This window comes from Phodopus roborovskii, unplaced genomic scaffold (assembly GCF_943737965.1).
Source record: "Phodopus roborovskii unplaced genomic scaffold, PHOROB, whole genome shotgun sequence".
NCBI lineage: Eukaryota > Metazoa > Chordata > Mammalia > Rodentia > Cricetidae > Phodopus > Phodopus roborovskii.
In genome coordinates, this window is record NW_026125459.1 from 109,429 (window position 1) to 131,148 (window position 21,720).

The 21,720-nt window shown below is 44.0% G+C and overlaps 1 protein-coding gene and 1 pseudogene across 1 annotated transcript in view; one reads left to right on the forward strand and one right to left on the reverse strand.

The window, feature by feature from the left end:
* The window catches only part of LOC127215508 (A disintegrin and metalloproteinase with thrombospondin motifs 17-like), a gene marked incomplete at both ends in the record, with an annotated part of 123,364 nt that extends 107,768 nt beyond the window's left edge, over positions 1–15,596 (reverse strand). The window contains one exon of the mRNA XM_051175927.1: positions 15,431–15,596. Coding sequence (XP_051031884.1) covers positions 15,431–15,596 — 166 coding nt within the window. The remainder of the gene's footprint in view (positions 1–15,430) is intronic.
* On the forward strand, positions 9,845–10,396 carry LOC127215509 (ferritin light chain 1-like; annotated as a pseudogene).
* Positions 15,597–21,720: the final 6,124 nt, after the last annotated feature.

Here is a 21,720-nt window from a genome sequence, read left to right on the forward strand (position 1 = left end):
ATGGCTTTTGTCCATCCAAGCAGGTTCAGTGTGCACTGAAGAGCCTCCCCAGTAAGCACTGAAGGACACAGTTGACAAGACCAAATGGCAGCCCACAGACTGGGAAAAGATTTTCACCAATCCTATATCCGACAAAGGACTAATCTCCAAAATATACAAAGAACTCAAGAAACTAGTCAACAAAACACCAAATAACCCTATTAAAAAATGGGGTACAGAACTGAAGAAAGAATTCTCAATAGAGGAAATCAAAAAGGCTGAAAGACACTTAAGAAAGTGCTCAACATCCTTAGCTATCAGGGAAATGCAAATCAAAACAACTTTGAGATACCATCTTACTCCTGCCAGAATGGCTAAAATTAGAAACACCAATGACAACTCATGCTGGAGAGGATGTGGAGAAAGGGGAACACTCTTCCACTGCTTGTGGGAGTGCAAACTCATACAGCCATTTTGGAGATCAGTATGGTGGTTCCTCAGGAAAATGGGAATTAGTTTACCACAGGGCCCAGCAATCCCCTTCTTAGGCATATACCCAAAGGATTCACATCCATGCAACAAAGACATCTGTTCAACTATGTTCATAGCAGCACTATTTGTAATAGCAAGAACCTGGAAGCAACCTAGATGCCCCTCAATTGAAGAGTGGATAATGAAGATGTGGCACGTCTACACAATGGAATACTACTATGCAGGAAAAAAAAATAATGGTATCTTGAACTTCTCAAGCAAGTGGATGGCACTTGAAGAAACCATCCTGAATGAGGTAACCCAGTCACAAAAAGAGGAACATAGTATGTACTCACTCATATATGGATTTTAGACCTAGAGCAAAGGATCACCAGCCTATAATTCACATCACCAGAGGAACTAGGATACAAGGTGTATTCTAAGAGATTCATATAAAGTCCCTCACAGAAGCAGGAAGGGACAAGTCCCCCAGAGCACAGGGGAAGTGGGGGGGCAGTGAATGGAGAGAGAAGTAGGAGAAAGAGAGGGGGAGGAGAGGAAAACATATAGGACCAGGAAGATTTAGTCTGGTTAGGAATAGAAGACAGGAAAGAGAGAGTGAGACAGAGAGAGAGAGAGAGAACATAAAAGATGGAGAGCCAATATTGGTTTGAAGAGAAATTAAACCCAAAGAAAGGTCTAGAGAACTAAAAGACTGCCGCCAACTAACAATTTGAGCTTCCTTGGAAAGGCTACCATAAATGCCCTTCTGGATATTGAGATCAATAACTAAATTATCCATGGAGCCCTCATCTAATACCTGTTGGAAACAGGAGCAAACATCCATACCTAAACACTGAGTAGAACTAGAATCCAGATGCAGATGGAGAGGACAAGACTAGGCTGCAGAAACACATAGAGGCAGCTGACCTGAAGAAGGAGGAGCTAACGGGCCTCCAGACTGATAGCTGGGAATCCAGCATGGGACTGACTCAGGGCCCCCTGAATATGGGTCTCAGCCAGAAGGACTGAGCAGTCTAAGGGACCTCAGACAGTGGAGCCAGGATGTATCCCTGGTGCACAAAAGGACCTTGTGAACACATCCCCCATGGAGGGATAACTGCCTTAACCTGGAGACAGGAGAGAAGCCCTAGTCCCTACTTCACATGACCTGTCAGATCTACATGACCCCAACTGGATGGCATTCCCCTACATATGGAATTGGGGTGGGGGGATGGGAGGGGATGGTGGTCAGGGTGCATGTGAGGGGACAGAAAGGGTAAGAGGGAGGAAAGGAAGGAGGGAGGAATGGAGGGAGGGACGGACAGAGGGAGAGGGAACTGGGATCGACATGTAAAATAATAAATTAAAGAAAAAAATAAAAAAAGAAAGAGTGTGAGTGTGTGTGTGTGTGTGTGTGTGTGTGTGTGTGTGTGTGTAAGTATGAATGTGTGTGTGTATGTGAGTATGTGTGAGTATAAGTGTGTGTGAGCGCATCTGGGTATGTGTATGTGTGTGTGTCAGTGTGTGTGTGTGTTTGAGTGTGTGTCAGAGTGTGTGTGTGTGTGTGTGTGTGTGTGTGTGTGTGTGTGTGATTTAAAGGTAACGAGTGGAAAGGAAAAGGAGGAATAGATAAAAACTGGTTAAAGCAATAGAAGGGGCTGTGGGGGCAGTGGTTCCACCTACAAGCAAAGGAATATCAGGGCACAAGAAATAGAAAACAACATATAAGACGGCATAAAGAAATTCAGCTTATCACTAGCACCATAAATACAAAAATATTCATCCACCACTGAGAAAGAGAGTCCGAAGTTGAAATTTGTTCTCAATTCGGATAATACTTCTTTAGATTGTAGTTGAGACAGGCTTTCACCTACTCTTCAGTGAAGCTGGGGGCTTCCCAGAGTTCCTGTATTCCAGACAAGCACTCTACCCACACATTGCCTCCCCAGTGAGATGTGTATTACTTTTCATTTTCTCTTTTTAATTTTTTAAGGTTTATTTATTTTATATGCATGTTTTGTATGAATGTATGCCTTGCACCACACGTGTCCCTGGTGCCCTCTGGAGGTCATCAGAGAGCATCTGATCGTCTGGAACAGTTGGGAGACACCATGTGGATGCTGGAACCAAACTTGGTCCCTCTGTAAGAGCAACAAATGTTCTAACTGCTGAGTCAACCCCCCAGGCCTGAGATACATATCATTTTAATAAACATGTAAAACTTCCTAACAGAGAATGGTTAAAAATAAAAGTAGAGAAAGAGAAATAGCAGGCAAGCATAAAATAAAATAAAAAACTGCCAGTTTTAGATGCAAACACAAACAGATGGTCAAAAGGCTAAGTTGGGATAAAAATGGTCTTTATATCCAATTAATTGGTCAGGAGTATAGCTTCAAAACCTGTATGTATTAAATAATACTATGTTACCATGTATAAAGTAAAAGTTGGCAAAATAAAAGGTGGAATTAGTTGATCACAGTACATTGTGAGGTTTTATATATCCCTCTAAAACAAATAAGCCAAACATGAATGTTTCTATGATCATAACTTGAACTAATGAATGCTGTTCACAAAAATTAGGAAATATATATTTTAACTTTTGATTCACCACACACACACACACACACACACACACACACACACACACACACACACCACCAAATTCTTTTTAAGACTACTTTCTAAACTAAAATGCAAATCTGAGCTATGGCCAAATAATCCGTGTTCTATGAAATGTAGTATGGTCAAGACCATTAAAGGCCCAATTGTCCAGAAGACAATTGCAAACTTGAACAAAATGTGAAGGCAAACCAAGGTAGAAAGTATTAGAAAATGGGCAACTGTAGAAAGGTTCTAAGGTTGTCAACACAAGAAAAGAAAGAACAGCACAGGAGACCAAGGGAAGACCTACTCGGTGCTATGCTGGGTTGCCTGCAGTCCTTGAAGCTACAAGGCCCAGGGACAGAATGAGGACAAGCTGACTGGTAATCGTGGGGAAGACTGTATATAAGTTCTAACAAATTTCTGTGTTGTCCCTACATGGAACAGATTGTAGCTAAGGATAAAGGAAGCTAAAGGAGTGGTGTATGAGAAAGCCATGTGGAAACCTACTATTTCATAGACCAATCAAAAATATAAATAGAATGACATAGAATATATGAGCTATGAATGAGGAAAGGATACTGAAGGATAAAGGTTTAAGGAAGGATGGGGACGGGGATTGGTGGAGAGAAGGGGATTGGGGTAAGGTTAACAATACTAAACATGTATTTAAAAGCTAATAGAAAACCATTAGTAAGCTAATTTCAAAATATAATTTTTAAAAGGAATATGAATGAAGGATTGTGCACAGATACACAAACTACTCCCAGGAGATATTAAATAAAAATTGCAGTGACAAGAATGATATACCTCCCTAGTCAAAGAAACTCCAGAGGTCTCCAAAACAATACAGGCTGTTGCTATTGCTCTTGGTTACCCATTGTAACTACATGGTAAGAGCCTATTGCTGAAGACACTGCAAACTTTGACTTATGGACATAGAGAAATCAATCTCAAATCAGTCGTCAGGAAACTTCTGCCCTGCTAGCCAGTTTCAATAGTACTAGAAGGTTCTGAAGAGGAAAGCCAAAGGTCTTACCCAGTGCCGGACGCTATATACTACATTACTGACCTGCCAAGTAAGATGTACCCACAGATGCAATAGTGTTATGATTATTGTGGCTAACCAACTGCTTTCTGATTGTATTTGAAGCCTTCTCCATAAAAGGGAATTCATGCCTAATACTGTAAACCTGAACAACAACAACAACAAAACACATATGGCTACAAAGATCAGAGGCCCTAGAATGGAACCTACTGTTATTATTTTGCTAAATGGCCATCATATCAAATTGCCCTCAAATCATGTTTCTATTCACAGAGCTGGACTTCTCTTAAACTCAGTTAGAGACCCTCCTTCTGTAGGCTGTGAAAATGTGAATCAATGCACTGACTCATAACTCATTCTGAGAATAAGTGACTGTGATTACTCAGCCCTAAATGGAACATCTTTATCACACCATCATCAAGGCTCAGGGAGCATCACACAAAAGCAAGCAGGAAAAAAAAAAATGCTAAGAGGCAGGAATGGAGGAGGAGTTTCTCCTGGATGTGGCATGGTGATTGCCCTAGCAAACTCATAGGACCCCGTGGTTATCTGTACCAGATCAAGCCAGCCAAACCTGTAGCATGGGTGGGGGAGGAACTCATGGGGCCCCACCCCTTACTGAGGTTCTATTGGGAGCTGATGGCTACTGGGGTGGGAGAATCATTCTTGTTTGGTAGTGGCAGAACCATGCAACTGGTAGATTACCCATGCTTCACTGGATAGTGACACACCCCTGCACACATGGGCAATACTAATTAGACTTAGTTGGTGCTTTACGGGACAGATGGACAGATGGCTCAGCAATTATAAAAGCACTGGCTACTCTCCCAGGGGACCTCAATTTAATTCCCAGCACCCACATGACAGAGTCTGAAACTCCAATGACTGTCTGTAACTCCAATTACAAGAGATTTGGTACTCTCCTGGCCTTCACAGGCACCAGGCATTCGTGTGGTACACAGACATACGTGTAAGCAAAACACCCATGAACACAAAATAAAATGCATTTTAAATTGTTTTTTAAAAGGACTATACTATGAGCCAAAGTGTCATCTTCATGAGTTCAGCTGTGCCTGCTAGCAAAGGTCATCACAGCCAGGCTGTTCATTGCTGACTTCCTGTCATAGAAAGAAGGGCAGGGTGGGTCACTGGGAACTCACTGGAGTATCCAGTCCCTCCTCCCAGTCAGTTATATATAATTCTGCCCTAATTACACATGGCCTCCAGGAGGCTGGGAAGAACTAGGCAGGGGTGCTCCATCTATGACGCTATAGGGAAGCCATCATCCATGCAGATCTTCCAGTAGCTTGACCTTCTGCTTACAAGTCCTCACCCAGGATCTTTAAGCAACCCTAATAAATACATTGCTTCCCCCCAGGATGAACTGAGATGGAACCAAACTTTGGTTTATGGTTGGGACTTTATGAGGCCAGGGTTGGGGTAGACATTGCCTAGACACCCCTTCTCACTGGAGAAAAGTCTCTTGACAGTTGGATATTTTTGAAAAGAATAGGGAAGACAGGAAGTTGAGGTTGGGAGTATGTGTTGGGGAGAATCTAGGGAGAGTCAGAAAAGGGAAACAGGAGTGGGTATGACCATATTTTATTGTACACATGTGTCACAGAATAAGTTTTTAAATTGTTTAAAGAACTAACTGAGGTTTGAGCTGCCACCCAAGATACAAATGTTGTAATCTGAGTCCAGTAAAATTGTTTCTAGTAAGACATTCTCCAGAGGAACAGAACCCAATGTCTCCACAATACAGTGTTTACAACATCCAAAATTAGTCGACATGCCAAGAATCAGGAGCATGTGACCTACTTTCAAGACGAAAAGAGACAAAACCAAATGTCCCAGATGTTAGAGCAGCTCATAGGAATGTTAAAGTACCAATTATCACCATGCTCAAGGATTTGAAGAAAAATGTACTTATGATAGGTGAAAAGATTAGAAACCTCAGCAGAGACACTGGGACTATGAAAAGAACCCAGTGAAAACATCACATGAGCATACTCTCCGATCACTATGCAAAGAATTATAAATCATCTTTTAAAATGGCAAAGAATCTGTGTGGGTTATAATCTGAGTGGGTTATAAAAATAACCTATGGTCATTTGAGCTACTATGTGATAAAGCCAGTGGTTCAAAACCCATCTCCAAATTCATAACCACTATATTACACTGTTTCTCTAATGAGCAAACAAACAAATCCTATGGTGACTGGAGGACATTTAGACTTGAATACTAAAATCAGTACAGGTCAAAAGTTGTCTGCAGTAAAGTGTACTAAAATGGAAATGCGTAGTCTTGAATATGTGAATTAAAATGACTAAAGAGCAAGCCAGTGGCTCACATATGAACCCTAGCATTCAGGTGGAGGCAAGAGATCACAAGTTCGAAACCAGCCTGGGATATATAAACTTCCAGGTCAGCCTAGCCTACACACACACACACACACACACACACACACACACACACACACACACACATTCATATTCCAGGAGGGGGAATAAAAAGATTTTGAAAGATAAAAATTTAGTGAGGTGGGTATTCTACTCAAGAAAGTAGGGAGAAAGCAACAGAACTGTAAAGAATATTTTTTTAAAAAGGAGGGAAGAAGGGGGGAGGGAGAAAGCAAGGAAGGAAGAAAAGAATGAGAAAAAGATGGCTCAGTAGTGAGAACAATTATGAAGACCAAAGTTGGGATGCAGCCCCCATGCCACATGTCAGATATCCTGTACATTCTGATGACCCTAGGTCCAGGGGGTGTCGCAGAAACAGGGCTTTCTGGCTTCTGGTCCAGTTGAGAAAAGTGCAAGGCCCAGACTTGGAGAGAGAGACCTGCCTCTGAAAGAATAGCTAGAGAGTAACAGAGAAGAGCAGTTGACACGGCCTTATGGCCTCTTACACACACACACACACACACACACACTTGCTTGCACACACATACTCTCACACCCCATGCATACTCATGTATGTATTGCTAACAGACACTAATACATATACTAACACAGACAATACACTTATGCATAAATCTAATAATAAAAATCAAGAAAGCTAGGCATGATGGCATATGCCTACAGTGCCAACTACTGTGGAAGCTGAGACAGGAGAATTGTTTGAGCTCAAGAGAGACATATTAGATGGGGCACTACACTGAGACCCCATCTGAACACAGAATAGACAACAAATAGAAAATCAAACAATATACATAAGTAAAATTTACAAATTGAAGTAGTAGAAAACAAAAAGCGGTAGAGAAGAAAAAGCTAATCCCTTGAAAAGATTGGGAGGCAAATGTCTACAGTGGCACAAATAAGCTTAATTTGCATTCATCAGCATGGATAAGGCTGGAAACCATTACTGAGAACTCGTATTGTGTAAGTTACACAATATGAAACCGTTTGTGTAGATTCTAAAATACAAAAACCACAACACACAGCTTGCTACTCTGTACAGAAAGCAGAGTGTGAAGAAGCCCCACCAGCACCAGCATGGTGACTTCTTCTGGAGAACAGTTCAGAGGAGAGTATGAGGCCCATGGATGTTTATTTCTGAAACAACTATGGCCAGACAGTAATATGGCTTAAATTGGGGTGTACCACACATATTCCATTACTAACAATAAATTGTACCCTCTTTATCTTTTAGTCTCCCCTCCCCTCTGCCCCTGCCAACTCCAACTCCATCCCACCAGGTTGTAAGGGACCTAGTAAGAGGGAAAAACTTAAGTTTGAGACCTCCAAGGGAACTTTTCAGTCTTGAAAATCAAAACCTTGGGTTTTGTTTATTTTGTTTTATAGATTTATTTATGAGATGGATAACAGGAACAAGGAGAGCCATGAAGAGCCTAGGTCCCAGCTCAGTATTCTGTGGGGCCCATCCCCATCTACTGAATCTAGAACCAGAACTCTGGAGTGATGGTGTCTCGATGAAGAATGAGCATATGGATAATTTAACCATGGTAACTGTAATATTAGCCAGTTGTTTACTAGTGGCTAAGTGTGAGTAAACACTGATTCAACATTCCCACAAGCTCAGCTATAGATGAGGGAAAGGAAAGCTGCCGTTCCAAACTTCTCTGAGATCTCCAAGCTCCTTTACTGTTTCCAAATGAAACATGGGGGAAGTAACAAGTCAACCATGGTTTCTATGCTTACATTTCTCCTTTCTCAGCCAAGCATTGTAAGAGTGCCCTTAGTCACATCTGTTGATGGTGGAAGTGGTGCCAGCCTCCCTCATTTGCACTGTTGGCCAACAATGACTTGGAGTAGCAGGCAAGACAGCTCTTACCATTTTCGTATAGAATGTGGTAAGCCCCATGTTCTGGATAAGAAAATAGAGGCTGAGGGCCCAAATTGCTTCCTGATCCCAAATCCTCAAGTGTAAGGAGTAGGTTTTTCCGCCGCCGGTCCCACCACCACGCCAGCCCCAAATAACACATAGAGACTCTGTATTTGATATAATGCTGTTGGCCAGTTACTTGTTTTTTATCTGCCAGCTATGTCTTAATTATTGACCCATTTCTATTAATATAAGTATTTCCATGTGGTCTTATCTTACCGGAGAAGAGGCCGCCGGCGTTCAGCTCTCTCCGTCTTCCATCTTGACTCCTCCTTACTACTTACTTGAATCCTCCTTGTCTCCTAGTCCCACCTATCTTGTTTTCCTACTGGCCAACAATGCTTTATTCATTAACCAATATGAAAAACATATTTACAGAATGACATCTCCCATCACTCAAGTCTCAATCCCCAAGTGCCTCAGAACATAGCTGTATTAGTACGTAACATTTTTCTACAAGTAACTAAAATATGAAGTCACCAAAGTGGGTCCCTGAGAAGGCACAGAGGGAAGATGGACATCTATGAACCAAGGAAAAAGGACTGGAACAGAGTACCTCTCACAGCCTCAGAGAGATCAACCTGTTCAACCGCTGTTCTCAGACTTCCAGCCCCCACAACTGTGGAGAGGTTTAAGCCCCACTTAAGTGGCATTTTGTTATAGAAGCCCCAACAGAATGAGACAGACATACAGAGATGGTAAGTCTCACTGCAGGGAACTGGAATTGAGCCTCTAACATAAGTCTTCCTTCTGTTCCTTGTGGCATAATAGTTATTAAATTAGTATCTGCTCTTAGTGTTCATAGAAAAACATTCTGCAAATTATATACAAATAGGTATATAAAGTAGTGAATTTGAGAAACTCAAAGTAGCAGTTTAATTCCATTTTTGTCATATGTGTATGGAATATGTGCGTATTTGCATGTAGGCTGATATATGAGGAGGTGTGTGCATGCATGTGTAGAGTGTAGAGGTCTGAGTTGACATGGGGTATCTTCCTCAATCACTCTCCATCATATATAATGAGGCAGGGACGCTCACCCATACAGCTAATCTGACTATGGCCACTATGGCCATCTGACATTCACATGGATTCTGGGGATCTGGCCTCCAGACCTCATACTTGCATGACAAAAGTAGTTTTGCCTGTAGAGCTATCTCTCCAGATCCCACCCTTTTCTTTAGGTTTTTTTATTTCAGATAAGATATAGAACATAAGGCTGCTAGCAGCTTCGAGGTCCTGCAGATCTGCCTCTTGCTTCAACAGTATTTGGACCGAGCAGACTGTTAGTTTCCTGCAGCTTTTCAGTCCAGTCTCTCCAGTCACAGCCTTTGAGTCCATCTCCTCGCCCTCGGCTCCTAGGACCAGCCAGCACTGTCTCCATACAGCAAATCAGCCATGGCCTCCCAGGTTCGTCAGAATTATTCTACCGAAGTGGAAGCTGCTGTGAACCCCCTGGCCATCCGATACCTGCGGACCTCCTACGCCTACCTCTCTCTGGGCTACTACTTTGATCGGGATGACGTGGCTCTGGAGGGTGTAGGCCACTTATTCGGCGAATTGGCCTAGGAGAAGCGCTAGGGTGCCAAGCGACTCCTTGAGTTTCAGAACGACCGCGGGGGCCACACACTCTTCCAGGATGTGCAGAAGCCATTTCAAGATGAGTGGGGTAAAACCCAGGAGGCCATGGAAGCTGCCTTGGCCCTGGAGAAGAACCTGAACCAGGCCCTCTTGGGTCTTCATTCCCTTGGTTCTGGTCTCACAGACCCTCATCTCTGTGACTTCCTGGAGAGCCACTTCCTGAATGAGGAGATGAAGTTCATCAAGAAGATGGGCAACCACCTGACCAACATCTGAAGGTTGGCTGGACCCCAGCCAATGCAGACTGGTGTGCCCCAGCCATCTCTGGGAGAGTATCTCTTTGAGCGGTTTACTCTCATGCGTGACTAGGAGGCCTCCCCATCCAAGGGGCTCCCTCCCTCTGCTCTGCATCAGCCAGCCTCAGGACCTTCACTGGAACCTGTCAAGCCACTAGGCAGCTTTGTAAATGCCCTGAAGCCTCTCCCAGGTCTTGGACCAAGTAAAAATAAAGCTTTTTGAAACAGAAAAAAATATATATAGAGAACATAAAAGACCACTGTTCCAACAATAGACACTGGGCAAAATAAAAAAAATAATATGCATTGTCTATTATCATTTAATATCATCATCGCCATTATTATTAAACCCTAACCAATGCGCTAACATCTCAAAATCTAGATCAGTGGTTCGAGATCTTCCTAATGCTACAACCCTTTAAAACAGTTCTTTCTGCTATGGTGACTCCCACCATAAAATTATTTCATTGCTATTCATAACTGAACTTTTGCTACTGCTATGGATTGTAACGTGACTATGTGAGATGCAGGGTATCTGATATGTGGCCCCTACGGCAAGGGCATTTGACTGCCCAGGCTGAGAACCACTAGCCAACAGGAAGCAATCCCAGAGGGATTGAGCCTTTCCTAAGTGAGCAAAGCTCAGCTGTCACCCTTCTCTCTGGTCATAGCGGAATGAGGAGCTGATCAGTTTAAATTGTTCATTGTAGAAAGAGGAAGGAAGCTGCCACATCAAGTGGGGGCCTAGAAAGGTGGGTTAGGTCCAGGTGAGTGTGTCAGTCCACATGACCACATTTTAACCTGCAGTGTAATGGCCTGCAGGAAGCCAGGGCAGGGACAGCAGGTGGAGTGGCGCCGCACAGTCACCTGGGGACTGACACTTATATGCTCTTTCAGATGCAGATCTGATCCTGACTCCACACATCTGAAAGTATGGTAAACTGACAGTATCCCAAGCCAGCCTACCTCAAATCCCAATTCAGTAGAAGGCCTTCCCCTCCTTGGATCTCCCTCTGTCAGTTAAGAGGGGAGAGCTGGGGACTGAAGTCCATCCTGCTTCACCCATCAATCCTGTGAGCCCAGGCCAGTCTCTGACTAATGAATCTTAGTTGTGATAAAGCCCAAGTTCTGGCCAGCTATGTATTAGCATATATATGCATGATTAAACAAAGCATGATTATATCAATTAGCATATACAGCTTTTTAAAAGTTACAGTATCTTTTAGACATTCATTTAAAATGACCTTATATCATTATATATGCACCAGATGATACTAGAAAATAACTAATAATTTCAGCAGTTATAACAGAATTTTTGTAAACATACCTCAGTGCTGTATAGATCCAACTCTAAGGCAGATTTATATTCTAATTTTGCCATCGCTCAAAACTGTGATGAGATTCCTGTGTTTTATTTTTTTTTAATGCCTCATTGCAAACTTATCTTCTTTTTTACTGCTACCACCTGCATGTGATACCAACCACAGTAAAGAAGTCAAATTGGTACTTGATGCCATGAAGACAGCAGTGGAGGATTCTAGATTGAATACAGAGAAATTAAAACAAACACAGAAGAGAGACAGAGCTTTGAGGTCAAAATGACCATTTTAAATTCAAAGAGCATTTCAACATATATGAAGTACCATTTTAGCTATCAAAAAAAAAAAAATAACCAAAAGGCCTTCACTGTTGCACCCAAAATAAAAAGTTTATAGACTCCATATTGTCTTGCCAGGTTGCAAACTGGTATTTTATTTCATGGATCAGTTTATGGAGTTCTAAAAAGAAATGCTGGGAGGGAAAAGGATCAGCTTGTCCCTTCACCGGGAGCCCACAAAGTTTCCCAGAAATGCAAGCTCAGTAGCATCTCTGGGAAGGAAGTTCTCCCTCCCCTGGGGGCCTTGGCTGTGTTGGTCCATCCAGTCCCTACCCTATCCAGACACAAGCTACTAGACAGTTACTAAGGTTTATCTTTCAGGTAGGTTCAGTGACTCAGGGAAGCCCTGTTAGATTCCTCCTTGCCTGAAGGAGCCAGCCAGTCAGGACACTCTGGGGTCAGGTCTAAGGATCGAGTAAATAAAAGGTCAGTAGCAAGGCTCAGTTAACTTAGAGCTACTTTATTCAGCTAGACTGAACATGCTACCCTGGGATTAATCTGATTAACCTTTGCAGGAAACTTCAAGAATATACTTTACTAGTATTCCAGGAAGTTAATTTGCCAGGGAGTTCCAAAGCCCAGGATTAGAAAGCTAATCCAAATGAGTAAAGCCTTACTAGTTAAGTCCAGTAAAGGGCTCAGCATCTTTCTCAATGTGGTGGAAGCATGGACGGAAGGTAGAAGCATGCAAAACAGAAGGACCAGAAGCAAGGTATGATTCTGTCTTCAGGGTCATGCCCTACCTCCAGAGGCTTTCATTTCATCTGTGCTACACACTTGTGCCTCAGCACCTTGGAGGAAGCTGGTATAAGATTTGAGAGAAAGAAAGGAAAGATTGTTTTTGAAGCAAATTCAGAGATCTTTCTTTACAGCCCACATAGATGCTCTTAGTTTCTTCCCACATCCAACCCACCCTGACCACTCGTTTTATTTCCTCCATTAATGGCTAAACAGTCCAAAGTGTGTTCCAAAACTGCGAGCACAAAAATGCAAACACAAGCACCATTTGGTATTTGGTCAGCAATTCTAGCTGTCACTCCCTCAAAGAGGATGGCAGCAGGTCATCAGATAAACATCCCATTAGCTCATTGGCAGACATGCTGGGCAGCAGGTCACAAAGTGGCAGCTGATGAGGTGTCAGCTTGAATAAGGAGAATAAAACCCCATCCGACCTTCACATCACTATGTGCCTCTGTGTGAAGTTTCTCATCTGAGAAATCCACTCTCAATGGCCCAAACATGCTCTTTCCCATCAAGTATTTACTCCCTGCAGAGTGTCCAACCTACAGGCCACATGCATCTCAGAATAACTAGGGAGGTTCTCCACACACTTACAGATTAACAACACCATATCCCAACGTCAGAGGTGGAACACCTCTGCTAGTGGGTAGTGTTCACTACCAGGCAAATGCTAAGACCACCTGGGAATTGTTGCAAAGTCAAATGTCCAGGTTATACTCCAGACAAGCTATAGCAGATACATATGAGTAGCTGGCCAAGCTTGCCAGGTGATGCCAACACACCTAAAGGACTCAGAAAGAACATGGCAAAGTCACAGCCTCTGAACCCATGTTCATTATAAAGCAGATAACAGGGTTGGGGGGGAGGGGGAGACTGATCCAAAGAAACCAATCTACCAAGTGCATATCCATGAGTCAATATATCCTGAATCCCATTAAAGGGTACTTTAGTGATTATTAATTTTATGCTGAGGTCTGTGTCCCCTTCCCTTTTCAGTTAAGGGTGTTGACAGCAAGTAAGAAAACTGTGTAATTGAGGCAGCATTCTTTCTCCTTGAACTTATTCATCATGGTCACTGCTAACTGTCCCTGCCACAGGCAGACAGCCCAAGAAGGGTAACAACAGCAAGCCTCGGGCAATGGCTGAACTGCACTGTAAAGCAATCCTGACATATTTCCAAGGTCACCAGAGCACCAAACTGAGTCACATTATATCCCCATAGCAAGACAAACGCAGAAGTACAGAGCAGGTTCCAGCCCAGGAAGAAATGCTATAGCCACTTGAACAATGCAGGTTATCCAATTGGGCCAGGGAACATTTTCAAGCAGACTGCTAGTGATACAGGACCATGAAATATCCTTAAGTACCTGACAACCCACACACGTTCAAACAGAGGTGCAGAGCGGAAAAACAGAGGGTTCCCTATCCAAACAACATGTCATTAAAAAAAAAAAAAAAAAAAAAAAAAAAAAAAAAACCTTACAGCCAAGTCACAAGTCACATTCCAGCCCTATTAACCCAGGATGTGAGAGGACAGCTAAGTAAACAACCCTGGGAGAAGGTATGTCTGCTTCCCATGTGTATCGCATGTGCATGAAGGTCAACATCAGGCAACTTCCTCAGTCACTCCCTTACTTTCTGAGCCCTTCTCTTACCGACCCTGGCACTCACCAATCCAGCAGTACTAGCTGGCCAGTCAACTCTGGAAAGCCGCTTGCCCCTGCTCCCCAGTGCTGAGATTATGGACATGTACCTCCATACCCTGCCCTCTGTGTGGTTCTAGGTCCTTATGATCAAGTGTCATGTACTTTACTGACTGAGCCATCTCCCCAGGTCCCTAAATGGTACTTTTAAAGCAGTGGTTTTCACACATGATCATGTATCTGACTAAACCAGGCTGTGATACTCTAGACACTGCAAGTCTAACATGAGGCTGGAGGATGTTATGTACTGAAAAGTTCCCAGTAATACAAATGCTGCCCACCCAGGGTTTCATAGGTTGCCCAGGCAACTCTCATTATAGCATCCAAGGCTGAGGACCAGTGTATTAAAAAGCAGGTAAGCTCATCAGGGAAAGTTGTATCCCAGGTATGCTGCAGCCTGGTACTTGGTAACAAGGCGTTCTGGCCTCTAGTTGCTCCCTGATGCCTAAAACTAAGGCTGAGCATGAGAGTACATCTTTAATCCCAGCACTTGGAAGACAGAGGCAGGTGGATCTCTGAATTCAAGGCCAGCCTGATCTACAGACTGAGTTGCAGCCAGAGCTACACAAAGAAACCCTATCTTGGAAAAACAAAACAGAAAACTAAGGCTCTTTTCCAATGAGAACTGGGTTCCTTGTAGAAATAAAACATTTCAAAGGGCAGTTACACATGAAATGTCAGCACAAATATACATGAGAAAGAAGGTGGCTTTGGGAGCAATGGAGGCGGCTTCCAAAATATCCTCATATGACCATAACAATTTCTGTTAACAATAGGTGATAAATATTAGCTGGTGACATTGTAGTCATCTTAATCTAAATGCATCACTCTATGATGTTCAAGCAGTTAGGAAATTGACCATAAAATTCTCAGCACTATATCCCTGCCATCACATGAGACGTGGCTACATAAAGAAGGCAAGTTCTCACTTAGGACTTCAGTGCATGAGCCCACAGAGTGTCAGCTGTGCATGTTCCATTCCATCCCCTCCACTGCATCCCCTCACCTGCCACTACTGTGCAGTGCTGCCCGGGCTCCTCCACGTCAGCAGACGGACTGGGGGCGGAAGACCATTTGCGCCTGATCAGATGCTCTCTTCCACTGAATGGGCCTCCTGAGTTGTTGAGGGGCTGGATGAACACCTGCTCCTGCTTGAGCTGGATGAGGCCAACCTACCCAGAAAGGAGAGAAGGAGACATTGGTTGGTCATCCTCATTCACTCATGCTCCTGGCCCCAGTTGCTTGGGCTTGTGTTTGCCATGTCTGGGCTTGTGAATTCTTTGTTTGCTGCAGAGCCCCACAGTGAGCCACCACCTCCCTTAAGGTCCCCCATTGAGTGGTTGTATTGGGAGGGTTTGGAGGGGTAGGTATCCATGACTGATAAAACACCAAAACAATTTGTGGAGGAAAGGGTTTATTTCACCTACAGACTATAGCATCATCAAGCAGGAACTGATGGGGAGACTATGATGGAGAGTGCTGCTTGCTAGTTTGCTCAGTCTGCTTTCTTATAGAATCCAGGACCAACAGCCCAGGGGTGGCACCATCCACAATGGGTTGAGCCATCCCCATCAGTCAGTAATTAAGAAAATGTCCTGTAGACTCATCTACAGGCCAATCTGGTAAGGGATTTTCTCAGTTGAGAGTCGACTCTAGCCTGTGTCAACTTGACATGAAACCAGCACAGTGCAAGGAGTGGGGAGTGTAAAACTACTGTGGGATGCAGATATGTGCCCTTGTATTTATTTTCCAAGTCTGCGTGTGTACATTCACATATGCACATACATGCACACACATACATAAAAGTGCATCTGAGTGTGCACAAGGAGGTTAGGGGAAAGCTTTTAGGAGTCAGTTCTTTCCTTCTACTATGCTGTTCTCAGGGATCAAACTTATTAGGCTTGGTGGCAAGCATCTTTACCCATTAAGCCATCTTCCCAGCCCCACATCATTTAAAGTCTCTCTCTCTCTCTCTCTCTCTCTCTCTCTCTCTCTCTCTCTCTCTCTCTCTCACTCACTCTCTTTCATACACACACACACACACACACACACACACACACAAAGCAGGAGGGAGAGGAGGCATGGAGGAGTGAAGAGAAAAAGAAAGAGGCAGACAGACAGATGGATGGACAGAGAGATATGCTGGGAGTTGAACCTAAGCCCTGCCATGGACTGTGACATGCTAGAAAAGTACTCTACAACCAAGCTATAGTTAAAGCCCTAAAACCAACCCTGTTACAAATCCATTTGAGGCGCTGGAGAGAGAGGTCATTTCAGCTAAGGAGTTATGAGCACTTGTTACTCTTGCAAGGATTGGGTATCTCCCAGCAACTACGTAGTGGCTCATAACTGTGTTTAAACTCTGGCCCTAGGAGCTCTATCTCCTTTTTTCTGGCCTCCTTGGGCACTGCATGCATGTGGTGCATAGACATACATACAAGGAAAATGGTCATACATATTAAATAAATCTCAATGAAGTCTATTCCGGCTCTTGAGAGAATGAGGCAGGGCGATCAAGAGTTTGAGGCTAGCCTGGGGTAAGTGAGAACCTGTCTCCAAAATGCAAAGGCATGGTCATGTGGTGATCAACAGTGGAGAAAACCTTCAAACTGTGGGCCAGAACATTGTGTTCCTAATGAGAAAATGTATCTTATCCCTCCTTGAGGATATTTAAACTGAACACCAAGACAAAAGGACCAGTCCCAGGTGTAGTATTAATGACTAGGGGGTGGAGACATGTAAATTTCTACCATGAACTTGCAACATTCAAAGCTGAGATACTGTTCACCTTAGAAGCAGTATCTGGGTGTGTAAGAGAGAGCTCAGGTCTTCCTATATCTATGAGAGCAGGCTGTCAGGCTAAGAATGGCTTATGTAATCTCATACTCTAGTGACAGGCCTGATTTCAGATGGCCAAAAGAACTTGAAAGTGAAATTGAATTGCTAAATACTAACAGTGAAACACACACACACACACACACACACACACACACACACACATACTTGTAAATGAGCCTAAATATAACTCAAAAGCCTCTTAAAAGTGAGTGCAAATACTTGCTATTCAATAAGATTTATAAGTCAAACAGAAAGCTTAAAAAGTGTGACTTTCTAATTTGTCATTTCTCTTTCTCTGGGACATGGTCTATATAGTACTGGCTGGCCTACAACTCACAAAAAATCACCTACCTCAGTCTCCAGAGTGCTGGGATTAAAATATGTACCAAAGTGCTCAGCTTAATTTGAAAATTTAATAAAGTAAATATTAGTTGGAGTTGGGGCTATGCAGAGGACTTTCCCTGGAAGGGAAAACTGACTGCACTGAGAGAGCTTGCCCTCCCTGCCTAAGGCACCTGCTGTGTGTCTCTTCTTATACACAGTCAGCAAAATAAGAAAAACCTCTCACAAAAAGCTGAAGGACCCACTTTAAACACTGGTCCATGGAGTATCCCCTCTCCTGAGCCACACACAGCTCAGGGCTGCCTTGGCCAGCAGATTCAGATGAGGCAGACCCACCTTAGGGACATGCACAGACTCTGTGTGTGTGTGTGTGTGTGTGTGTGTGTGTGTGTGTGTGTTTGTGTGTGTGTGTTCATTTCTCCTTCCATATCTAAAGCCATGACAAGGATGAGGAGATGCTTCTGTTGGTAAGGAGCTTGCCACACAAGTATGAAAGCCAGACATGGTGGCACATGCTTATAACCCCAACACTGGGGAAGAGGCAAAGATAGGAGTATCCCTGGGGCTCACTAGTCAGTCAGTCCAGCCTACTTGGTATGTTTCAGGCCAGAGAGGGTTCATGGCTCATAAAAATGTAAGATGTACAAAATCTAGGGAAAGATACCCAGGTGATGGGAGAGTCATTCTGTAAATATGTTTCTCATATTGGTTAATGAATAAAGCACTGTTGGCCAATAGGAAAGCAAGAGAGGAGGGACTAGGAGACAAGAAGGAGAGAGGAAGGGAGTAAGGAGGAGTCAAGATGGAGAGACTGAGGAGACCAGACGCAGGCCCCATTCCCCGGTAAGATGAAAGCACGTGGAAATACATAGATTAACAGAAATAGGTTAATACAGAGTTAGCCGATAAGAAACAAGTACCTGGCCAACAGCATTATATCAAATACAGAGTCTTGGTGTGTTAGTGGGGCTGGCGCGGCAGCAGGACAAGACCAGTGGCGGGAGGAAAAACCTACTCCTTACACTCAGGGTTGACCTCTGGTCCCAAACCATGTGTGCACATCTCATACAAAGAAACAACAACATACTGAACCAAGGGTTCCAAGCCCTGTGCAGCAGAATTTCCTGGAGTAGGGTTCAACTGTGTAAACTTCTAGCAAGTCCTTCAACAGTAACAGACACTGCTGGTCTGGAGGGTAGTTTAAGAATATTATCCTCTGCACAGCATTGCAGCTTCTCTTATCTCAAGCCTCGATCCTCTTCCTCAAGCCAAATGAGATGGGTAAGTTCCACTGTGCTTGGAGAGCAAATCAACTTCTCAAATCACCAACGGCCTAGAGTCCTTCCCAACATACAGTATAAAACCATACTTCTAGCTCTAAGCAGATCTCAAGGTTTCCATTTCATTAGAACCTTTGCCAAGAACAACTCACAGATTTTACTGCCTAAATGAAACTGTCTCTGAGTAGCTCTGCACAATCTGCAGGAGAGCCAGCTTTTCTCTCTCCCCCAATCTATCTCCTTAGAGGCAAAAACTTGAGTTTGCTCATTCAGATACCTTGAAGAGTGAAGTGGAGAGGGGTTGTGCAGAAAGAGGCTCAAGTGCAGAACGCTCCTTCCCTAACAATTGGCTCTCAACTCTAATGAAAGGCTGGATTCCTCTGGAAGCACTCTATGGGAGGCCAAAGCCAGCTCAAGTTCCCAGTGCTTTCAAATCCAGTTATCTCCCCATCCAGTGGAAATCAGATATCAGCCATACAAGGTTTGGAGCTGCAGATGTTACTCTGGTGGGAAATCCTTCACACACACACACACACACACACACAAACCCCTACACCTCTCTCTCTCTCTCTCTCTCTCTCTCTCTCTCTCTCTCTCTCTCTCTCAGTTTTTGGAAAGGTTTTTCTCAGGACATCTTTTCTTGGAGATCCCACATGGATCTTTTCTTTCACTGGTTAAGAGGAGGGCAGTGGTGGGGTGGATAAAGGAACAGCAACTGTACTTTACCTGGCAGCTCCTGATCCTCGTGGGACCTTATATTCAAGCAGAGACATGACTAGGATGAGGGATGCAAGAGAAACAACTACATGAAGTTTTCAGTCTGTGGGCTAGTCATAGAAAGACCCCACCATTTTCCCCCTCCTGGGTCTTAGTCTCATCATCTAGGGACTCCTTGTGAGTCTCTAACACTCAACTGATCTACACAGGCCCAGGAATAAGATGATTTGTGTCCCATAATTGTGTGAAACTTGTATCAAAAGAACTTATATGCTGCTTTTATCCATCACCCACAACATTACCTTTAAGTACTCACCAACCCTCCTTATATTTCCCTACCCTCTATTCTTTTCCATAAGTCCCCTTCCCGGCAGTCCAATGTCTGTCCCCATGTTATCAGACATTTTCACAACCTAATAGTTCCACTGAGACTACCCTTCCTGATTCTTTTCTCAAGTGTGCCACATCACAGTTCATAGGCAAACTGAATGGACTGTCCCTACTATCACTAAATTGGATAGCCCACAGTGATATTCACTGGGGATTGTCATCTGAGGCTACAAGATGTATGGTATCACATGAAGAGCCCTGACATCCTAGCCCCACTCTAGGGGGGAATAGATAGAATGCAAGCACAGATATTTATTTTGAAACTCATTGGGAAACCCAGTGGACAATCACAGACAAGAATCACCTTGATAGCTTTGAACAGCATGTAGAGACTCAATCTACTACCTGCCTTGACTTTGATGCCTAGAAGCACCTGGATTTATAACCTGGGCCACCCAATGACTGTTAGGCTGTAGCACGGTGCTGTGGCCCCAAGAGCTCTGGCCTATATTAAGTCTCCAGTCATCATCCATGACAGAGAGATCAACATACTGAAATGCTTCTCAAGGCCTCTGTTTTCCAGGGATCACAGCCACTCCAATGCAGGAGGCCACCAACAGCCTCTGCAGAGATAGCAGGCAAAGAGGAAATGCCAACAAAGAAATACCTACCACAATGTAGATTTAAACAACAACCCCCAGTGAAATGCTCTTAAAATAGAAAGCTTACATTTGGCTAGACTGGGCATCCCACATAAAAGAATTATGGGTCCATAAAATGTAGCAGGTATAACCTGCCCCTGGAAGATAACTTTCAACACTCTTTTGTTCTGGATCCTTGCTTTGGGGCACTTCTGGACTCCTATAAGAGAGGACATTATTTACCTTATAACACCACACACACACACACACCTAACAGGACTAACTTTTCTGCCTTGGAAAATGTGTGAGAGGTTTTTATCAGCTTCCTAACAGGAAGAGTGCCACAGCTCAGCATGACCAGGAGGAGGTAGAGTTGAGATAGACACTCAGGGAGGTGCCTGGGGTGGTGTGAAAGCAGGTGACTGTTGAGTGTACCCTCCTACAATTTCCCGAGTGCCCAGGAAGCCGCCAGCCCCTTCTTCCAGAAAGCTGCAGCTCCTGGGCTGGCCAGAGTAGGTGGGCCTGGGTCTCCCTGCTCTGAGGTGAGTAGCACTAGGTAGTTTGAGGAACAGAGTCAATGGCACATTTGCTTCCTGTACAAGGAAGTCAGTTTCCATGGAATGGCTGTCCTGGGGCTTCAAGCTTGCCTCTGCACCTACCTCTGATGCTCTAGTGGACTTAGAATCTGGCAGATCCATATCTCTTCTACACTCCAACCAAACCCCAACACATCGAACATGAGGGAACTCCCAGTCAACCCCCCAGCACACATAGACATGAGGGCAACCAATCAACCCACAAAACACACACTGACATAAGGGCACCCCAACCCAACCCCCAAAACACAGAGACATGAGGACACCCCCAGTCAAACCTCTGCACACACAGATGTGAGGGCCTGGCCAACCCCAACTCTGCATACACAGCCACAGGGGTCTTCTCAACCTCCCTCTCTGCACACAAAAACATGAGGGCCTTCTCTCCCCTCTCCTTACACACGACATGGGAGCATCCAAGCCACCCCAACACACAAACATGGGGGCATTCCTAACCCTCTCTCTGCATACACAGACATGGGGGCCTTCCCAACAGTCTCCTGCTCACACAGACATGGAGGATATTCCTAATCCCTCACTGTTCACACAGAC